This window comes from Bubalus bubalis, chromosome 20 (genome assembly GCF_019923935.1).
Source record: "Bubalus bubalis isolate 160015118507 breed Murrah chromosome 20, NDDB_SH_1, whole genome shotgun sequence".
Lineage (NCBI taxonomy): Eukaryota > Metazoa > Chordata > Mammalia > Artiodactyla > Bovidae > Bubalus > Bubalus bubalis.
Window position 1 is genome coordinate 14,179,640 of NC_059176.1, and position 15,697 is coordinate 14,195,336.

Consider the following 15,697-nt stretch of genomic DNA (forward strand, 5'->3'; position numbering starts at 1 on the left):
TGAGATGGTGGTTATTACAAACGTGTCATTTCTTAACCTTCCTCCTCCCCGGTTTTTCAACTGTGTCCTGAGTTGCTCTCCCCACCCCGTTTCCTGCTTAGAGAATTAAGTTCTTGGTGATAGAACTACAGAACCCTCCAGAGTTTCTTGCTTTCTGGGTGCAGTCTGATCGTTTGTTGCAAACTCCCATGACAATGAGTAGTAGTAGCTGGTTTGCAGGGCTTGTTTGCTTGCTTATTTCATGTGTAGCTCTTTCAGGAGGCCAAGAGGGAGTGAAGGAGGCGGTAATACAGTCTAACCTCGCTGCCTCATTTATCCAAGATTTTACTGCTCCCTCCACGCTCCCACAGAACTTGCCCCGCACTTTTCCAGCCTTTTCTCTGAGGTTCAAGTGCTGTCACTGTGCCCAAGGCAGGCATCGCTAATCCACCGTGCACACCCCACCTCCCCCCAGCACAGACCTGCCCTTAGAGCTCTCAGCCTGGCGGCCCGCCAGCCCTTCGAGTGAAATCTCCGTCACCCTTCAAAGTACAAACTGTCATGTGTGTGCTTCTCCTGAGACCAGAGGAAAAAGAGTTTTAAGCAGGTGGCATGGAGGGGCGGGCATTCAGAGGTTCCCGCTCAGCCCCTCCCCTCTTGCTCTGAACGCCGAGGGTTAGGCAGGAAAGGGGTGTGGGTGAGCCTGGGGTGGGGTGGATTTCCCCAGGCCTGGGGACCTCCAGGGCAAGCCCCCACACCCCAATCGCTGCGCCATCTCCGTTATGGGTTGCCCTTTCAAGTCGCTGCGGGCCTCCTGCCTGTGGGCACCGCAGGGCTGTGCGAAATTGGGACCCTTGAAGCCGGAGGCAGGTATGGCTGTTCTCCCTGAGCGTGTCTGGGGCAGCACCCACCGCGGGCCTGAGTAGTGCCAGGCGCTGTGCTGTCTCCTGTGGGTTCGGTGTGATGCCCGCCTGCCCAGCCACTGTCAGGGCTCGAAGCAGTGCAGGCTGGTGGTGGGCCCGGCTGGGGGACCCCAGAGCAACTGCTGCCCCTGGCGAGATAAGCCCAGAGCGGGTGCCAGGCCCCACCTCCCTGTGCGGGCTCCTGCTTCTCCATCCTGAGACTGCAGTAGGGGTGGGGGTGTGATTCCAGCTCCTGGGGTGGGAGACAGGCGGTGGAGGAGGGCCTTCTGCTGCTGCCTTTGTCTTTGTTGCCTCCCAGACGGCACCTGCTCTTTGTTTCCATTTTAGCTCAGCGCCACCTCCTCGTGGAAGCCTTTCTGGATTAGTCCTCCCACGTGCTCCCATTGTCCCCCAGCTCAGATGCCTCACATCCCCTCTGTAAGGGCATCAGACTTGCCAACAGGCCTGTCTCCTGCCAGGCTGTGGGCTCCCTGAGGGCCAGGCCCTGCCCCACACACACACCCTGACACCCTTCCTGTTCCCTCCCGGTTTTGTTGAGCTTGTCTGTCTGTCTGCATTTCTTAGATTTGAGGACACAGATCTTGTCTATTTACCCCACCACCTGACCAGCACACCGCCTGACACCCTATAGGTGCCCAGGAGAGACCTGTGGTGGTTGTTCAGCTGCTCAGTCATGTCTGACCCTTTGTGACCCTGTGGACTGCAGCACGCCAGGCTCCTCTGTCCTTCACTTATCTCCAGGAAATACTGTCATGTAAGTCTAAGTGTGAATGGCTGCCCTTCTGCTCTCCCTGCCCACCAGCCCCCTGCCCTGCGGAGACAGGCGTTAGGCCTGGTGGGCTGACTCAGGAGCAGCGATGCCCTGTGGCCCATGGCAGCCTGCCACTCCCCACCCTCACAGGTCCCAGCAGGCTGCCACCTGCCGCGGGTGGCTCTCAGGCACACTCGGCCCCACCTGCTCCCACGTGTCCCCTGGGAGTGAGGGGGCTGGTGCAGCAGCACTGGCAGCTAGCGGGTGAGGGACTGCCAAGGGTGGCGCCCGCCCCGGCCTTGCCTGGCCTGAGTGGTGGGTGGAGCATTGCGGGGCACAGCCGCAGCCCAGACACATGCTCCCAGCCCAGCTGCTTGCTGGGACCGGGGCGGGCAGGGGGCGGGGAATGGCCGTGGTTCTCCCACTGAGCTCTGTGGGCGTGCCCGGGGCAGAAGGTGCTAGGACGCCAGCCTAGAGCCTCCAGCTGGCGAGGGTGTGGGGGAGCAGCTTGGAGCCCACGGACCCGGGGAACCTGGTGTTGGTGGCTTGGCAGGTGTCCCCACCCTTGCTGTGATCCCGCACGCTGTGCTCTGGCCGTTGTGAGCCACACACCCTCCCTTGCCTGCCCATCGCCAAAAAGGTTGGCTTTTGCAAGAAGCCCAAAGAAAGGAACTCTGCAGCTGCACGATCCCTTGCCACCATAAAAATAGGGTTCTTTGCGTCACCCCTAAGCACAGATGCTGCTGCTCTGCTGGGAAGAGAGGACAGGGCGGCCCTGAGCCACCCTGGGCACTGAAGTGGGAGAACAGGCCCACCCCTGCCTCCCCAGCCTGCCTAATCCCCTAAATCCTTCTTGGTTGCGTGTGTGCTAAGTCGCTTCAGTCGTGTCTGATTCTGTGCGACTGTAGCCCGCCAGGCTCCTCTGTCCATGGGAGTCTTCAGACCTGAATACTGGAGTGGGTGCTGTGCCCTCCTCCAGGGGATCTTCCCAACCCGGGGATGGAACCTGTGTCTCTTCCGTCTCCTGCATTGGTCCAACTTGGCTCCCCGCCCCCGCCACTGCACCTGTGGCTGCTGGTGGCCTCACCGCAGACATTCAGGCCTGGAGCCCAGCTTTAGCTGCTGCTGGCCAGGCTTGTATCTGCCATGTAATATGGTTCCTGGGACACCATTTGTGGGCAGAAGTTCTTCTCGGAAGAGTTGAACGCGGCGCCCTGCCTGTGCTCCTGGGGCTGCCCCTACCACTTTCCTTGGTGCAGGGACTCGGAACAGGTGCTTCTAGCATCAGATAAGTCCACCCACAGAGCAACACAACGGGAAGGTGGCAGGCATCCTCGGGGACACTTGAGGTGTCCTCCAGTCCCTTCCCTGCGGGTTTCCCCGGGTTCTTCAGGGACGTGTGGGCACTTGCCTGTTTTCAGAGTTGGCAGCCCTGAGTTAGTAACTGTAGCGATGTGCTGTGAGTCTGTGTGCCAGCCTCCATCTGAAGGAGCCAGACATCCTTTAGAGATGATCCTCTTCCGTTTACAGATGGTGTGGCTCAGAGAGGGCCTGCGACTTGCCTGAGGTCACACAGCAAGTAGCTTTACCCTCACTTGGTGGTGTTTGCGTTTCCGGGTGCTCCCTCCCACGGATCTCCCTCCTCCTGGGTCAGCTCAAAGGAAATATTTGTTTTCCTTTCTGAGAACAAAGGCTGGGCTTGGTTCATTTCTGTGAACACAGCCACGAGGACAGGCAGTTGCCAAGTGTTCAGGGGTGCGGGTTTCTGACCGTCTGGGACCTGCAGGCGGACTGGGTTGGTGGCCTTCAGTCGCTGAGTCCTGAGACGCAGTGTGGCCTCATTAGGGGAGCTGGTGCTCCTGGGCTTGTGCAGACCCGAGCTGGTTTCAAGCCCCGGGGACCCCGGGATTAATTGAAATGAGGTGGAACAGATGGATTGAGTCTATCAGCAGCTTTACGTGACAGCCTCTTAACATAAAAGCACTTCATTACCCACTCCTTCCGCCGGGGCTCCCTGCCTGAGTCGGAGGGAATGTGGCCGAAACGGGAGTCCCCCCACCCCGTCCAGATGGAATCACAGGCACGTGGCCGACGGCCCGCCTCCGAACAGGCGGCTGGGGATAATTCATCAGGCTTGTGTCTCTGCGCAGTAGCTAAATTTACAGAATCATTCCCTTGGCTGTAACATCACCAAAAGTGAGCAGTGCTGCGGGGGTTGGGGGTCAGGTCCCTGTTGCTATCAGATGCGGTGACATCGTGGGAGCTTTGATTGGTTGGGAATGGGGTCAGCAGGCTGTCATTATGGAAGGTATGAGACAAGCGTCACCGTAGAATTGCCTCGGTTTGGGGTCTCAGGGAAAGCTCACCAGCCCAGAGCGCCCAGCTTGGCCATTGCTCTGCATCCTGCTGTTAAACCCCATTACAGCAAGTACCATGGTTCTTTCCAGTTGAAAATTCTGGCAGTTCTTGTCCTGGTCCCCTCATGTGATGTGAGGAGGGGGAGAGGGGACCTTCCCCTGTGTTTGGGTGTGTGTTTGCCATCTGGGTTGTCAGGCAGTTTTTGTTTGGGCCAGGATGCTATTGAAGGGAACCCCTCTTGGCCCCATCGAAGGGGGAGCTCTGGAGGAGCGCTAGTTGATGGCAGGAGCATAAACCCCCACGATGTGTGCAGAGGCTGCCTGGAATACTAGCCCTGACTTCCTGGGTCTCTCCATGGGGTGCTCTGTGAGCGTCTCAGCCTTTCCAGATGCCAGAGGCACCTCACTTGCCTGAACTTTAGCTGTGTGGTTTCTGGAAGAGTTAGGGCTCTGGGGTTTGCAGTCTTGCCCCCTCTCTTGGGGCCCTGGGATAGATGCTGGGGTCCTTGGATACATACGTGTGCTGCCTTTCCTGTCTGAGTCACTTCTTTTGTTTAGGAATTTTATTATGTTTTAATTTTAAAAATAATTTTATTTTTCATTATGTTGGGTCTTTTTTGCTTCATAGACTATTCTCTAGTTGAGGCAAACGGGGGCTGCTCTCTCGTTGAGCACGTGCTCTAGGCGTGTGAGCCTCAGTCGTTGCAGCACACGGGCTCTGCAGTTGTGGCTCACAGGCTCTAGGACACAGGCTCGGTAGTTCTGGCAAATGGGCTTAGTTGCTCTGAGGCATGTAGGATCTCTGGACCAGGGTTCAGACCCATGTCTCCTGCATTGGCAAGCGGATTCTTTTCCACTGAGCCACCGGGGAAGCCCTGTTGAGGAATTTTAAATTCCCCTTGTTTTCCTTCACTTGCTTATAAAACTATCACATTTGGGATTTTACAGTTGGAAAGCCTGATGTATTCAAACCGGCATTACAGATTCACCGTGAGGTGTTTGTAACTTTGGTTTTCATCTACAGGCATGTTAAATGTGGGATCTTCAGACGTGTGGTGGCCGATTTTTCCAGGGAAAATACTTGAAGGCATAGGAAGGAACTTAACAGGGGACTAAAGTAACTCATAGTAGTGGAGCAAAGTAGTTGCTTTTCAGGACTCCGTCCCTTTGTTCATGTGAGAAAGAGAAGACACCGCTTCCAAAAAAAGAGATTTTAAAAACAATAAAACCAAGCACTTTGCCATAAGCTGAGTCAGTCGCATTTTGTCAGCGGTCACTTAGCTACTACCTCTTTGCTATCTCCTCATCGGGGGGAGCTGACTGATGAGGCAAAATGTGAAAGTGATGCAGGAGTAGGCAGGTGAAGCATTAAGACTTGAGGGGAAAGGCAGTCATGTGTGACTAAAGGCATCAAGGCTGGCTTCCTGGAGGAGGTGGCATTTTCACTGAGCTTTGGAGGATGGATAGGGTTCTGATCTGGTGGCACCTGGGGCTGGCATTGTGTGAGGCAGAAACAGCACCCAGTGGAAAATGTACAGTATGCACAGAACAGTGCAACCAACGGCTTGACTCGCTGGCCACACATGGTAGCTAATAGATTTCCTGGCTCCCACCTCTACCTGTGGAACTCCTAAGCATTCTCCACAGCCCAGCTCACAAGCGCGCACCTCTGGGAAGTTTTCCTGGACTTGTCTGGGCAGAGTTTGGCAGTGTACCTGCTGCTGTGCTGTGTGACTTGTCAGTGCACGGCAAGGTCCACTATGTGTGGTTTTGACTCTCTGAACCCAAGACTTAAGGTGTGCTGTGTGTGTGTGTGTGTGTGTGTGCATGCGTGCGTGCGCACATGCGCACGCGCATGCTGGATGCATACTCAACCATCACTCGTCTTTCTGATTCTCAGTATTGGACAGGTCTTTGTGTTTCTCCGGCTGTGTGGAAGGTACATTTTGCTGTCTGGACCATCCTGGTCTCCTTGGAAACCATGAGCATCATCTTCCTCCTGGATGCCTCTCAGGAGTGTTTGTCTTAACTTCTCTGGGATCTCTCTCTCTTATTGGCTCTGCATTAATGGCTCCTTTTCAAACCCTTGTGGAGGGTCATTCCATGGACCTAAACTCATGGCATTTAGCAGCATTTGTTTCTCCTTCCTGGCAAAATGTCAGACCATAAAATTGTTTCTTTCATTTGGCAAGAGAAAAAGATTTTTTTCTTCATGAAATCATTGTTCTCAATCCAATAATCCCAGTGTTCTCTGGAAACTGAAGATAACCTTTGCTGCAGACACGGAAAGTGTTTCCACCCGGCAACTTTTCTGGGACCTTTTGTTTCTTCCACCAGCGGAGAAAGTGACCTTTCTATTTAAGCACGCACAGAGGTTGGCAGGAGCCGTGGCAGCATTTTAAGCCTTTTCAGTGAGGCCCCTACATTGCCACAGGTGGTGGGTGAACGTCTCTGGGATTCTTGAGCCTCTGTTTTCCAGGGGCTGATGCCCTTGGAGCTGATCCTCCACCCCACCCTTCCCTTCCCACAGGGCTTCCTGCCTCCGGCCCCAGCACAGGCACCAGACCTGCAAGCCAGCCTCTGCCGGCATCCCTGGGTTCCTCTGGCTCGTGTCTCTTCCCAGCTGATGGAGGCTTTGTACTTCCTGATGGGGGGGTGATGGGGTACTGTTTGATTTGGAGTGGGTGATTTTTAAGAAACCAGTAATCCGCATCGTTTTTCATGTTGCATTGTGAATTGTCTCAGGAGAAAGGATAATTTTTTTTAGTGAATCTGTCGTGTTCACAGTTCCATAACTGATAAAGAGGTACTGCTGATCATACATTCTTTGTGGGAAGCCATGCTACAGGGTTAAAATGATTTAAGGTGATAGAACCACATTTATAGAACCTTTTTTTTTTAATTTATTTTTGGTTGCGCTGGGTCTTCATTGCTGTGCCGGCTCTCTCTAGTTGCAGCGATTGGGCTCTATACTCTTCGTTTCGGTGCACAGGCTTCTTATCGCAGTGGCTTCTCTGGCTGCAGAGCGCAGGCTGTAGGCACTTGGGCTTCAGTAGTTGTGAGTCGTGGGCCCTGGAGCAGTCTCAATAGTTGTGGTGCACGGGCTTAGTTGCTCTGTGGCATGTGGGATCTTCCTGGACTGGGGATCAAACCCCCTGTCCCCTGCATTGGCAGGTGGATTCTTATCCACTGTGCCACCAGGGAAATCCCAGAATCTTTTCAAAATGTTGGGAAAGCTTGCTCTTGGCCTGACCACTCTAATAAAGAGAGTTCTGTCATTTTGGTATATTTTTCTTTGAAGGTTTCTTCCCTTCGGCATATCTTTCATTTTCTGCACCCAGTTAGGTATTGTTTTATTCATTTAAGCATTTTCTGCCATCCTCCCAACCAGGATGGTGACTGTATCGTCCATTACCCAACCACTCCCCAGTGTCCGTTTGTGGCCTAATTATTAAAGTGCGGCTCCCTCGTCACACACCCTGTCGTACTTGGGGGTGAAGCTTTGATGGGGGTATTTTAGAGCTTCTGTTTACTATTCTGCCGTTGACAGTTTTATGGCAGACAGCTTACTAAAAGTTTGGGGGTACACACACTTATTCTCAGAGGTGAGTCGAGGGGGTCATTTTGCGGGGTGGGGAGCTGAGCGGAGCTGAGTCCTCCTGTTCCAAACCAAGGGAGGAGGTCCTGGAGAAAAGCACAGGCTCATTTTTTGAGGGCTTCCAAGACGTTCGTCTGCCATGACTGAGTGGGTGCACTATTTATAAGTTCTGGATAGAGACTGGCTAGAAAGGAATTAGGAGGCCTGACCCCACAGGGACCTAATGGAGCCCACTGAGTGACATGCTGGAAATGAGCCTCACTGAACACCAGCTCCGGGAGCCACCGGTCACCTCGGGCCCGAGGGACAGACCCGGTAGACTGAGGCATCCAGGCCTGCCCTGGGGTCCCTCCGAGCCCCTGCTGTGCTGCCCCCGGCCTCTGCCTCCCCTCCCCTCCACTCCCACCTCTCTCAGAGACCCCCTCCTCCAGAGGGCAATGACAAAGCCCCATCTTGTTATCCTAAGACTTAGCACCGCCGACATCCGTAAAGTGCAGGCAGTCGGGAAACTGCAAAGCTCCCTTGGGAGGAGTGAGGTTTGAGTGAGTTTGGGGAAGGAGGACATTTGTAACTTGAAGCGCTGGCCTGTGTGAAGGCTCGTAACAGGAGGGATGACGAGGGCTCAGGTGACCCCTGGAGCCAGCCTGGAATGGCAGCCTGGGCCCTGTGTTGGGAGCAGTGTTCACTCGTGGGGTCAAGCATTTGGCATCGTAAGCTCAAGTGCTTGGCATCGTGGGCTGAGGGGTTTGGCATCGTGGACTCAGTGAAGCCATGAGCCCGGGTGCTGGTCTTGTTTGCTGTGGGGAGGCCAGGAGGTCCCACCGCCACCACGGCCACTTGTGTAGCTGTGATCACATCTGAGTTCTGCACACACCAGGTGCCTCTGGAGTCTGCTGTCCCCCTCTTGTTTTGTCCTTCCTGCCACACGGCAGAGCCCTGTCACTGGTGAAGCCTGGAGCGGGGCACCCTGTCCCATGTCCTGGGTTTTCCCCACTGGATACATCTGTACTTGTCCTAAGAGGATTCTAGGAGGAAGGGAGTATCTTCCTTCCCCTTGACTTCCTGGTTCTGAGAGCGTCTCTCACCTGTGACCCCTGGGAGCCAGTGCCCTGGCCTCCAGACGGCCCCTCGTCACTCCCCCCAGGTGGCCTCCAGAGAATCCGGATCAGGAAACTGGCAGTCCGAGGGCAGTCGGAGTCTCTGAGCTTATTGACACGGTGTGAAGCCAGATGCTGCCACCGTCACCCCCGGCTGGGGTGCCAGACGCTTCCTGGAGACCGTCCTGCTCAGTCAGTCCTTCCCCAAGATGTCGGGCCTTGTTTGTGTCGACACAGCCCTGGAAGGAGCTTCGGAGTTGATCAGTTCAGTTCAGTCGCTCAGTCATGTCCGACTCTTTGCAACCCCATGGACTGCAGCATGCCAGGCTTCCCTGTCCATCATCAACTCCAGGAGCTCACTCAAACTCATGTCCATCAAGTCGGTGATGCCATCCAACCATCTCAACTTCTGTCGTCCCCTTCTCCTCTCGCCTTCAATCTTTCCACCATCAGGATCTTTTCCAATGAGTCAGTTCTTTGCATGAGGTGGCCAAAGCATTGGAGTTTCAGCTTCAGCATCAGTCCTTCCAATGAACACCCAGGACTGATCTCCTTTAGGATGGACTCCTTGCAGTCCAAGGGACTCTCAAGAGCCTTCTCCAACACCACAGTCCAAAACCATCAGTTTCTCCTAAATTTCAGGTTTGCAGCCTGGATGATGTCCAGTGGGCTGTTTCCCCTTTTACGTTACAAAGCCCTTTCTAGCCCCAGCCCCTTGCTGCTGAGAATCCAAGTGCTGCCAGCGTCCTCTGACCTACTTTTGTGACTTTTCTTTTTGTTTGTTTAAAGTGGTTAGCAACGAGGTCCTTCCAAGATGCAGTTAGTGCAGTTTCGCTTAGGAAAAGGGAAATCTGGGGTTTCCTCCACATCTTATCCTAGTATCTCAGAACAAATCTAAAGGAGGTGCAGGACAGAGAGGGGAGGGGTGTACAAAGTCTGCTCTGGATCTCAGTGCTTAAACCCCCCTTGCCTGTACCCTCCCCCTTCACTGGCCCGAGCCCAGTTCTCTGTGGAGGGAGGGGGTCTCTGCGATGGCGGCGCCCCAGGCCTGACTCTTCCCTCCCGCTGTCAGGCCACAAGAAGGATGGGGTGACATGAGAGGCCGCAAGGCTTGTGTGTGCCCTCGTCCCTCATCGCGGCCTCAGGATGCGACAGTGGCCTTTGTTTTGCCTTCGCAGAAGCCCATGTGGCACCAGGAAGGCTTGTTGGCAGATTTGAGGACTACCCAGAGCACATCTCCGTACTCGTCCACCCCTGCAGCCAGCGGGGGTGTGGCCATCGCCCGCCCAGCAGGCCAGTGTCAGCTGCGGTCTCCACAGTGGCCTTCTGTTCTGAGTAGCAGGCGGGAGGGTCCATTCGTCAGCAGCCTCCTCACGTCCCCACTTGATGAGGGCCTGGCCTGTCGCCCTGGAGGCCCCGCCACCCCGAGGAGACGCATTTGCTTAGCTCCCCTGTCTCCAGTGTTGTGGAGCATGATGGCCACTAGCCACATGTGGCTGGCGCAGCCTCCAGAATGTGGCTGGTGTGTGACAGAGGAAGTGAATTTTTCATTTACTTAGATTGAAAAACCGATACTGGAATTCAGTTATTGGAAGAACTGTAAGTGTGTTTGGAACAACTTGGGTGTGTGAATCTACTTATTCAGAGCATGTTTCCAATGACAGTTTGGCATTCAAATTCTGATGTGCTGTGAGTGTAAACTACGCAGTGGATTTCAAAGACTTAGTGTGAAAAAAAGTGTGAAATCATCTCTTTCATGGCTTTATGTTGATTCGGTGGTGAAGCAATAATATTTTGGAAATGTTGGTTTAATTAAGGTATATTATTTGTATGTTGTCGTTTGTTTCTTTTTACTTTTCTTTTTTTAAATTGGGGGGATAATAGCTTTACAATATTGTGTTGGCCTCTGCCATACATCAACATGAATCAGCCTCAGGTATAAAGAACATTCGAAATGAATGTGTCTCATGTATTTCTGCTAGACAGTTCTCACCGTGGTACTCAAACCTCCGAGGCTATTTTTGCTGGAATACGATTAATGGTCCTTCGGGGGGAACAATTAAGACCTTAGAGGTATTTTGGGCCACAGGATTAAATCTTAGGAGACCCATGAGGCTTTGAAAGGAACACATCAATAAAACATTGTTCATGAAACATTACTTCCTAACTGTGGAAGTGATACATACATATTGTGGGAAAATTAGAAAGCCCAAATTAGATAAAATTAAACATCCAGGTTTAGAAGGAGAATACATGGATTTCCCAGCAGTATTTCCCAGCAGTCTTTTGCTTAGGTTATTGTTAGCATAAAAATTCAGCTTTACATTACTGCGGAGACCTTCAAGATGATTTCACATTCTGTATCTGCTTCATAACAAACTGTGGAAAATTCTTAAAGAGATGGGAATACCAGACCACCAGACCTGCCTCCTGAGAAACCTGTATGTAGCAACAGTTAGAACCGAACATGGAACAACAGACTGGTTCCAAATCGGAAAAGGAGTACGTCAAGGCTGTATAATGTCACCCTGTTTATTTAACTTACATGCAGAGTACATCATGCAGAATGCCAGGCTGCATGAAGTTCAAGCTAGAATCAGGATTGCCAGGAGAAATATTAGTAACTTCAGATATGCAGATGACACCAACCTAATGGCAGAAAGTGAAGGGGAACTAAAGAACCTCTTGATGAAGGTGAAAGAGGACAGTGAAAAATCTGCCTTAAAACTCAGCATTCAAAAAACTGAGATCATGGCATCTGGTTCCATCACTTCATGGCAAATAGATGGGGAAACAATGGAAACAGTGACAGACTTTAATTTTGGGGGCTCCAAAATCACTGCAGATGGTGACTGCAGCCATGAAATTAAAAGACGCTTGCTTCTTGGAAGAAAAGTTATGACCAACCTAGGCAACTTATTAAAAAGCAGAGACATCACTTTGCCAACAAAGGTCTGTCTAGTCAAAGCTATGGTTTATCCAGTAGTAAAGTATGGATGTGAGAGTTGTACCATAAAAAAGACTGAATGCCAAAGCATGGATGTTTTTGAACTGTGGTGTTGGAGAAGACTCTTGAGAGTCCCTTGGACAGTAGGGAGATCAAACCAGCCTATCCTAAAGGAAATCAGTCCTAAATATTCTGTGGAAGGACTGAAGCTAAAGTTCCAATACTTTGGCCACTTGATACGAAGAGCCGACTCATTGGAAAAGACCCTGATGCAGGGAAAGATTGAAGGCAGGAAAGGGGGCCGACAGAGAATGAGGTGGTTGGATGGTACCATCAACTCAATGGACATGAGTTTGAGCAAACTCTGGGAAATAGTGAAGGACAGGGAAGCCTGGGGTGCTGCAGTCCATGGGGTTGCAAAGAGTCAGACACGACTGAATGACTGAACAACAACAACAAATTTCCTTTATAAACATGTGCACCCTCTTCAAGCACCCTGATAATAGGGCTGGTGCTCCAGACACTTGCACCACAGCAGAGCAGAAACCAGCCAAGACTCCAGAAGGGAATGTAGTTGGTTGACAGTGATAACAAGGAAGTCTTCTAGAAGTTGGGCTGAGCACTTGAGTTTAGCATTGAGACTGGATAGGGACTCCATGACATTGCTAGCAATGTTATTATTTATTGAATGTCCCCAAGTTAAAGTGACTTAGTTTTGATGTGACTTAGCAGTTCTTGGTGGTTTAGTCCCTAAGTCGGTCTGACTCTTGCAACCCCATGGACTGTATACTGGAGTGGGTTGACGTTTCCTTCTCCAGGGGATCTTTCCGATCCAGGGGTCGAACCGGGGCTGTTGCCTTGCAGACAGATTATTTACTGCCTGAGCCACCAGGGAAGCCGTGACAGAACGGCTGACTTGGCTGGGAGTCCCTCCTTTTGCTGGAAGTGGATTTATCTGATTTTACTGGCTGTGTGTGTTTTGCCCGAGGGTGCTACTGCGGAATCCTTTGGTGAGCACATCCAGTTGAGAGACTGCGTTGACTTTTCCAAGCCCTGAAGGAAGGCTGAGGCTGTTACACAACTCAGACTCTGCCCAACACTGAGACTTGGCTTGAGAAAACACTGGCCGTCTCAGATGCAGTGACATGTGACCTCAGATCGTAAAGAAAGATGTCCTCCAACACTGAGCACAGAGGGGCCTGGAGTGTTTGGGAGTGGGGTACACCTCCTCAATTTCTGATCTGGTGGGAGCCATGGAAAGATAATAAGGAGGGTGGAGCCGTTCATTTTGCACGTTCTGTTGTCGACTTTAAAAATGTGCACTGAGTCTGATAATTAACTTTTTCTTGGGGCAGAGTGAGGACTGCAGCCCGGGAGACAGCAGCTCAGATAGCTCTGAGAAGCTGCTCCAAAGAGGCAGGGTGGGGGGAGGTCATTGTATATGTGATTTGGGTGAAGGGGAAGTACACGCAGTCAAGCACATATTTTTTCCAGAAGGCTTCTGCTAGTCTGGTAAAGCTTTCTGCTAGTCATGAGGAACAGTTGTTACCGTGAAGGATTTTTGTGCTTTTCTAGACATGGGGAGGTAAAAGAATTGGGCTCAGAAAATCAGCTCCTGAAAATACCTAATTATTTGAAGACCCCTCCTGCCAGTTTTTCCCCCAAGCACAGAGTGCCTCCCTTCTCCTCTCCACCCCGAATGCCTTTCAGGGGGTGTTGGAAATCAGCAGCTGCAGCAGCACGGGATTTAATCCTTGTAGAGGTCGATGGCAAGTGCCAGTCTGTAGCTGAGACTGTGAAGGTGTTGGCCTCTCCTGGCGAGCTTGCCAAGGCTGCCATTCCCATCTGAGGATTCAGAGAGCTCTGAGGTGATCAGCTGGGCCCTGCGGGATTAGCCGATTGTGTTCACTGTCCCCTTTTAATTCATCAGCGCTGGTTGGCAGTGTCCTGAGTTCAGAGAGTCCTCACGCCATGCAGTAGAGTGACTGCTGGAAAAAAAGTTGTCTCTCAATGGAAACATTTTTTTTAAAGGCGTAAGAGGAGCTTTGTTGGTCAAGAGTTTCTATGGTGACCACTTTTGCAAGACCAAGAATATTACTGAATCCTACTGCCTTGCTTGTCTTCTGTAGAATTAGATATTTTATCTTCTGGGTTTGTGAGAAACAAGGCACATCTGGGCGGGGAAGACCAACCTGCCCTGAGGAGTACTCTGGGAAATGTGAGTGGTGGGCCAGCACACTCGGAGGGGAACTTATTAAAACCCCCACTACAGGGGGCATGTCGATGGCTGGTGCCTGGGCCTTCCTTCAGGGACCCTTGGTGTGAGGGCAGGAGGCTGGGCATCTCCTGTGTGCCACGTCTCTGGGGGTGTGTGTGGGGGCTGCAGATTAGCTCTGACTTATCCCTCCCCCAGGGAAGGACTGCGTGCTCCAGTCCATGGGGTCACAGAGAGTCGGACACGACTGAGTGACTGAACGACAGCAACAGGGAAGTCACTGCTGAAAAAAGAGAAGTCTCTTTATTTACAGCTTGTACCAAAGACCTACTGAATGCCAGAATCCTAAACGGTCAGCTTGTAAAGACTCAGTAACATCTCTTTTAATATTTCAAAATGAAAGTGAAAGTCGCTCAGTTGTGTCCAACTCTTTGCGACCCCATGGACTATACAGTCCATGGAATTCTCCAGGCCAGAATACTGGAGTGGGTAGCCTTTCCCTTCTCCAGGGGATCTTCCCAACCCAGGGATCGAACCCAGGTCTCCTGCATTGCAGGCAGATTCTTTACCAGCTGAGCCACAAGGGAAGCCCTTTTAATGTTTATTCTGCATTTTTTAGTTGCACAAGCAAATCATACAATAAAAATAAAGACATCCTTTAAAAGAAACTCACCGCTAGTCCTACTAATATAACATCTACTATATCTTCTTTTCCCCCAAAGTCTCTGTACACATGCAGACATAATTTTTATTTAGTAATAATCGAGGCAGAAGCACAGTTAGCTGTTTTGACTTTTCATTTATTTATATCTTACATTTTCCTTCCCATTATATATATATATATATATATACAGTATTTTCTTAGCAACTGTTTTCATAATGGCTGCACACTCCTCCAGTTTCTTGGTACACTGTAATTTTCTTAATCAGTCTTTATTTTGTTTTCTGTTCTTAATGGCATCCTTTCCCTTTTGTTTCCATAGGAAGTTCTCCAGCAGCTGATCGTCATGAATTTGCCTAATGTCTTGATGATTGGCAAAGACCCGTTGTCTGGTGAGTGGAGGCCGCCCTCGCCCCCCGTGGAGCCTGGGCTGTGCCCTAGGCAGCTGTTGGAGGCAGAGCTCTGGCTGCCAGCCTGGAGCCAGCACAGTGAAAACACGTGCTCATTTGGGTATGATTGTAAAGGATGGGCTTATAACCCCAAGGCTTTACGCCAAGAGCACGTTTCTTCCTTAAGAATATATCCTCACGACCCCTCAGATGGGAGTTCCAAGGCAGGTGAGGCCACTGTTTCCTTGGTCTGTGGGGTTTAAGTAATATGGTGGCCCCCCTACCGCCCAGGGGTCTCTCCTCGTACCATCATGGGGTGTGGTCCCTATTGACAAGAAAAAATCTTTGAAAGGGAAAGTGTTAGTCGCTCAGTAGTGTCTGACTCTTTTCGACCCCATGGAATGTAGCCCACCAGGCTCCTCTGTCCATGGGGATTCTCCAGGCAAGAATACTGGAGTGGGTTGCCATGTTCTCCTCCAGGGGATCTTCCCCACCCAGGGATCGAACCCAGGTCCCCTGTCTTGAAGGCAGATCCTTTAGCCTCTGAGCCACCTGGGAGAGAATCTTTGGAGGGAACTAACGTCCCTTCCGCTGGCATCCTGTGCTGCTTTATTTGCCCCATGCACATTTCACTGGGACCCCCTGTCATGCGTCCGTTCTCACATCTCCCGTTGGTCTCTGGGGCCCGAGTGGGTAAGGTCCTAAGTCCTGGTCTTGGACCCTTGGTATGACTTTGAAAGCCTGAAATGTCCTCCCGGACACCTCACAGAAAGCCAGAGC

At 51.7% G+C, this 15,697-nt stretch overlaps 1 protein-coding gene across 4 annotated transcripts in view; it reads left to right on the plus strand.

Moving 5' to 3' along the window:
- The window catches only part of CCDC88C (coiled-coil domain containing 88C), a 143,686-nt gene that overhangs the window by 49,688 nt on the left and 78,301 nt on the right, over positions 1-15,697 (plus strand). For 3 of the 4 annotated variants that reach the window (XM_044933370.2, XM_044933371.2, XM_006076163.4), the window contains exon 4: positions 14,851-14,920. In XM_044933370.2, the coding sequence (XP_044789305.2) occupies positions 14,851-14,920 (70 nt within the window). Of the gene's footprint in view, positions 1-1,582; positions 1,657-14,850; positions 14,921-15,697 lie in introns of those variants that run through there. The other variant, XM_044933372.2, reaches the window with a different exon arrangement.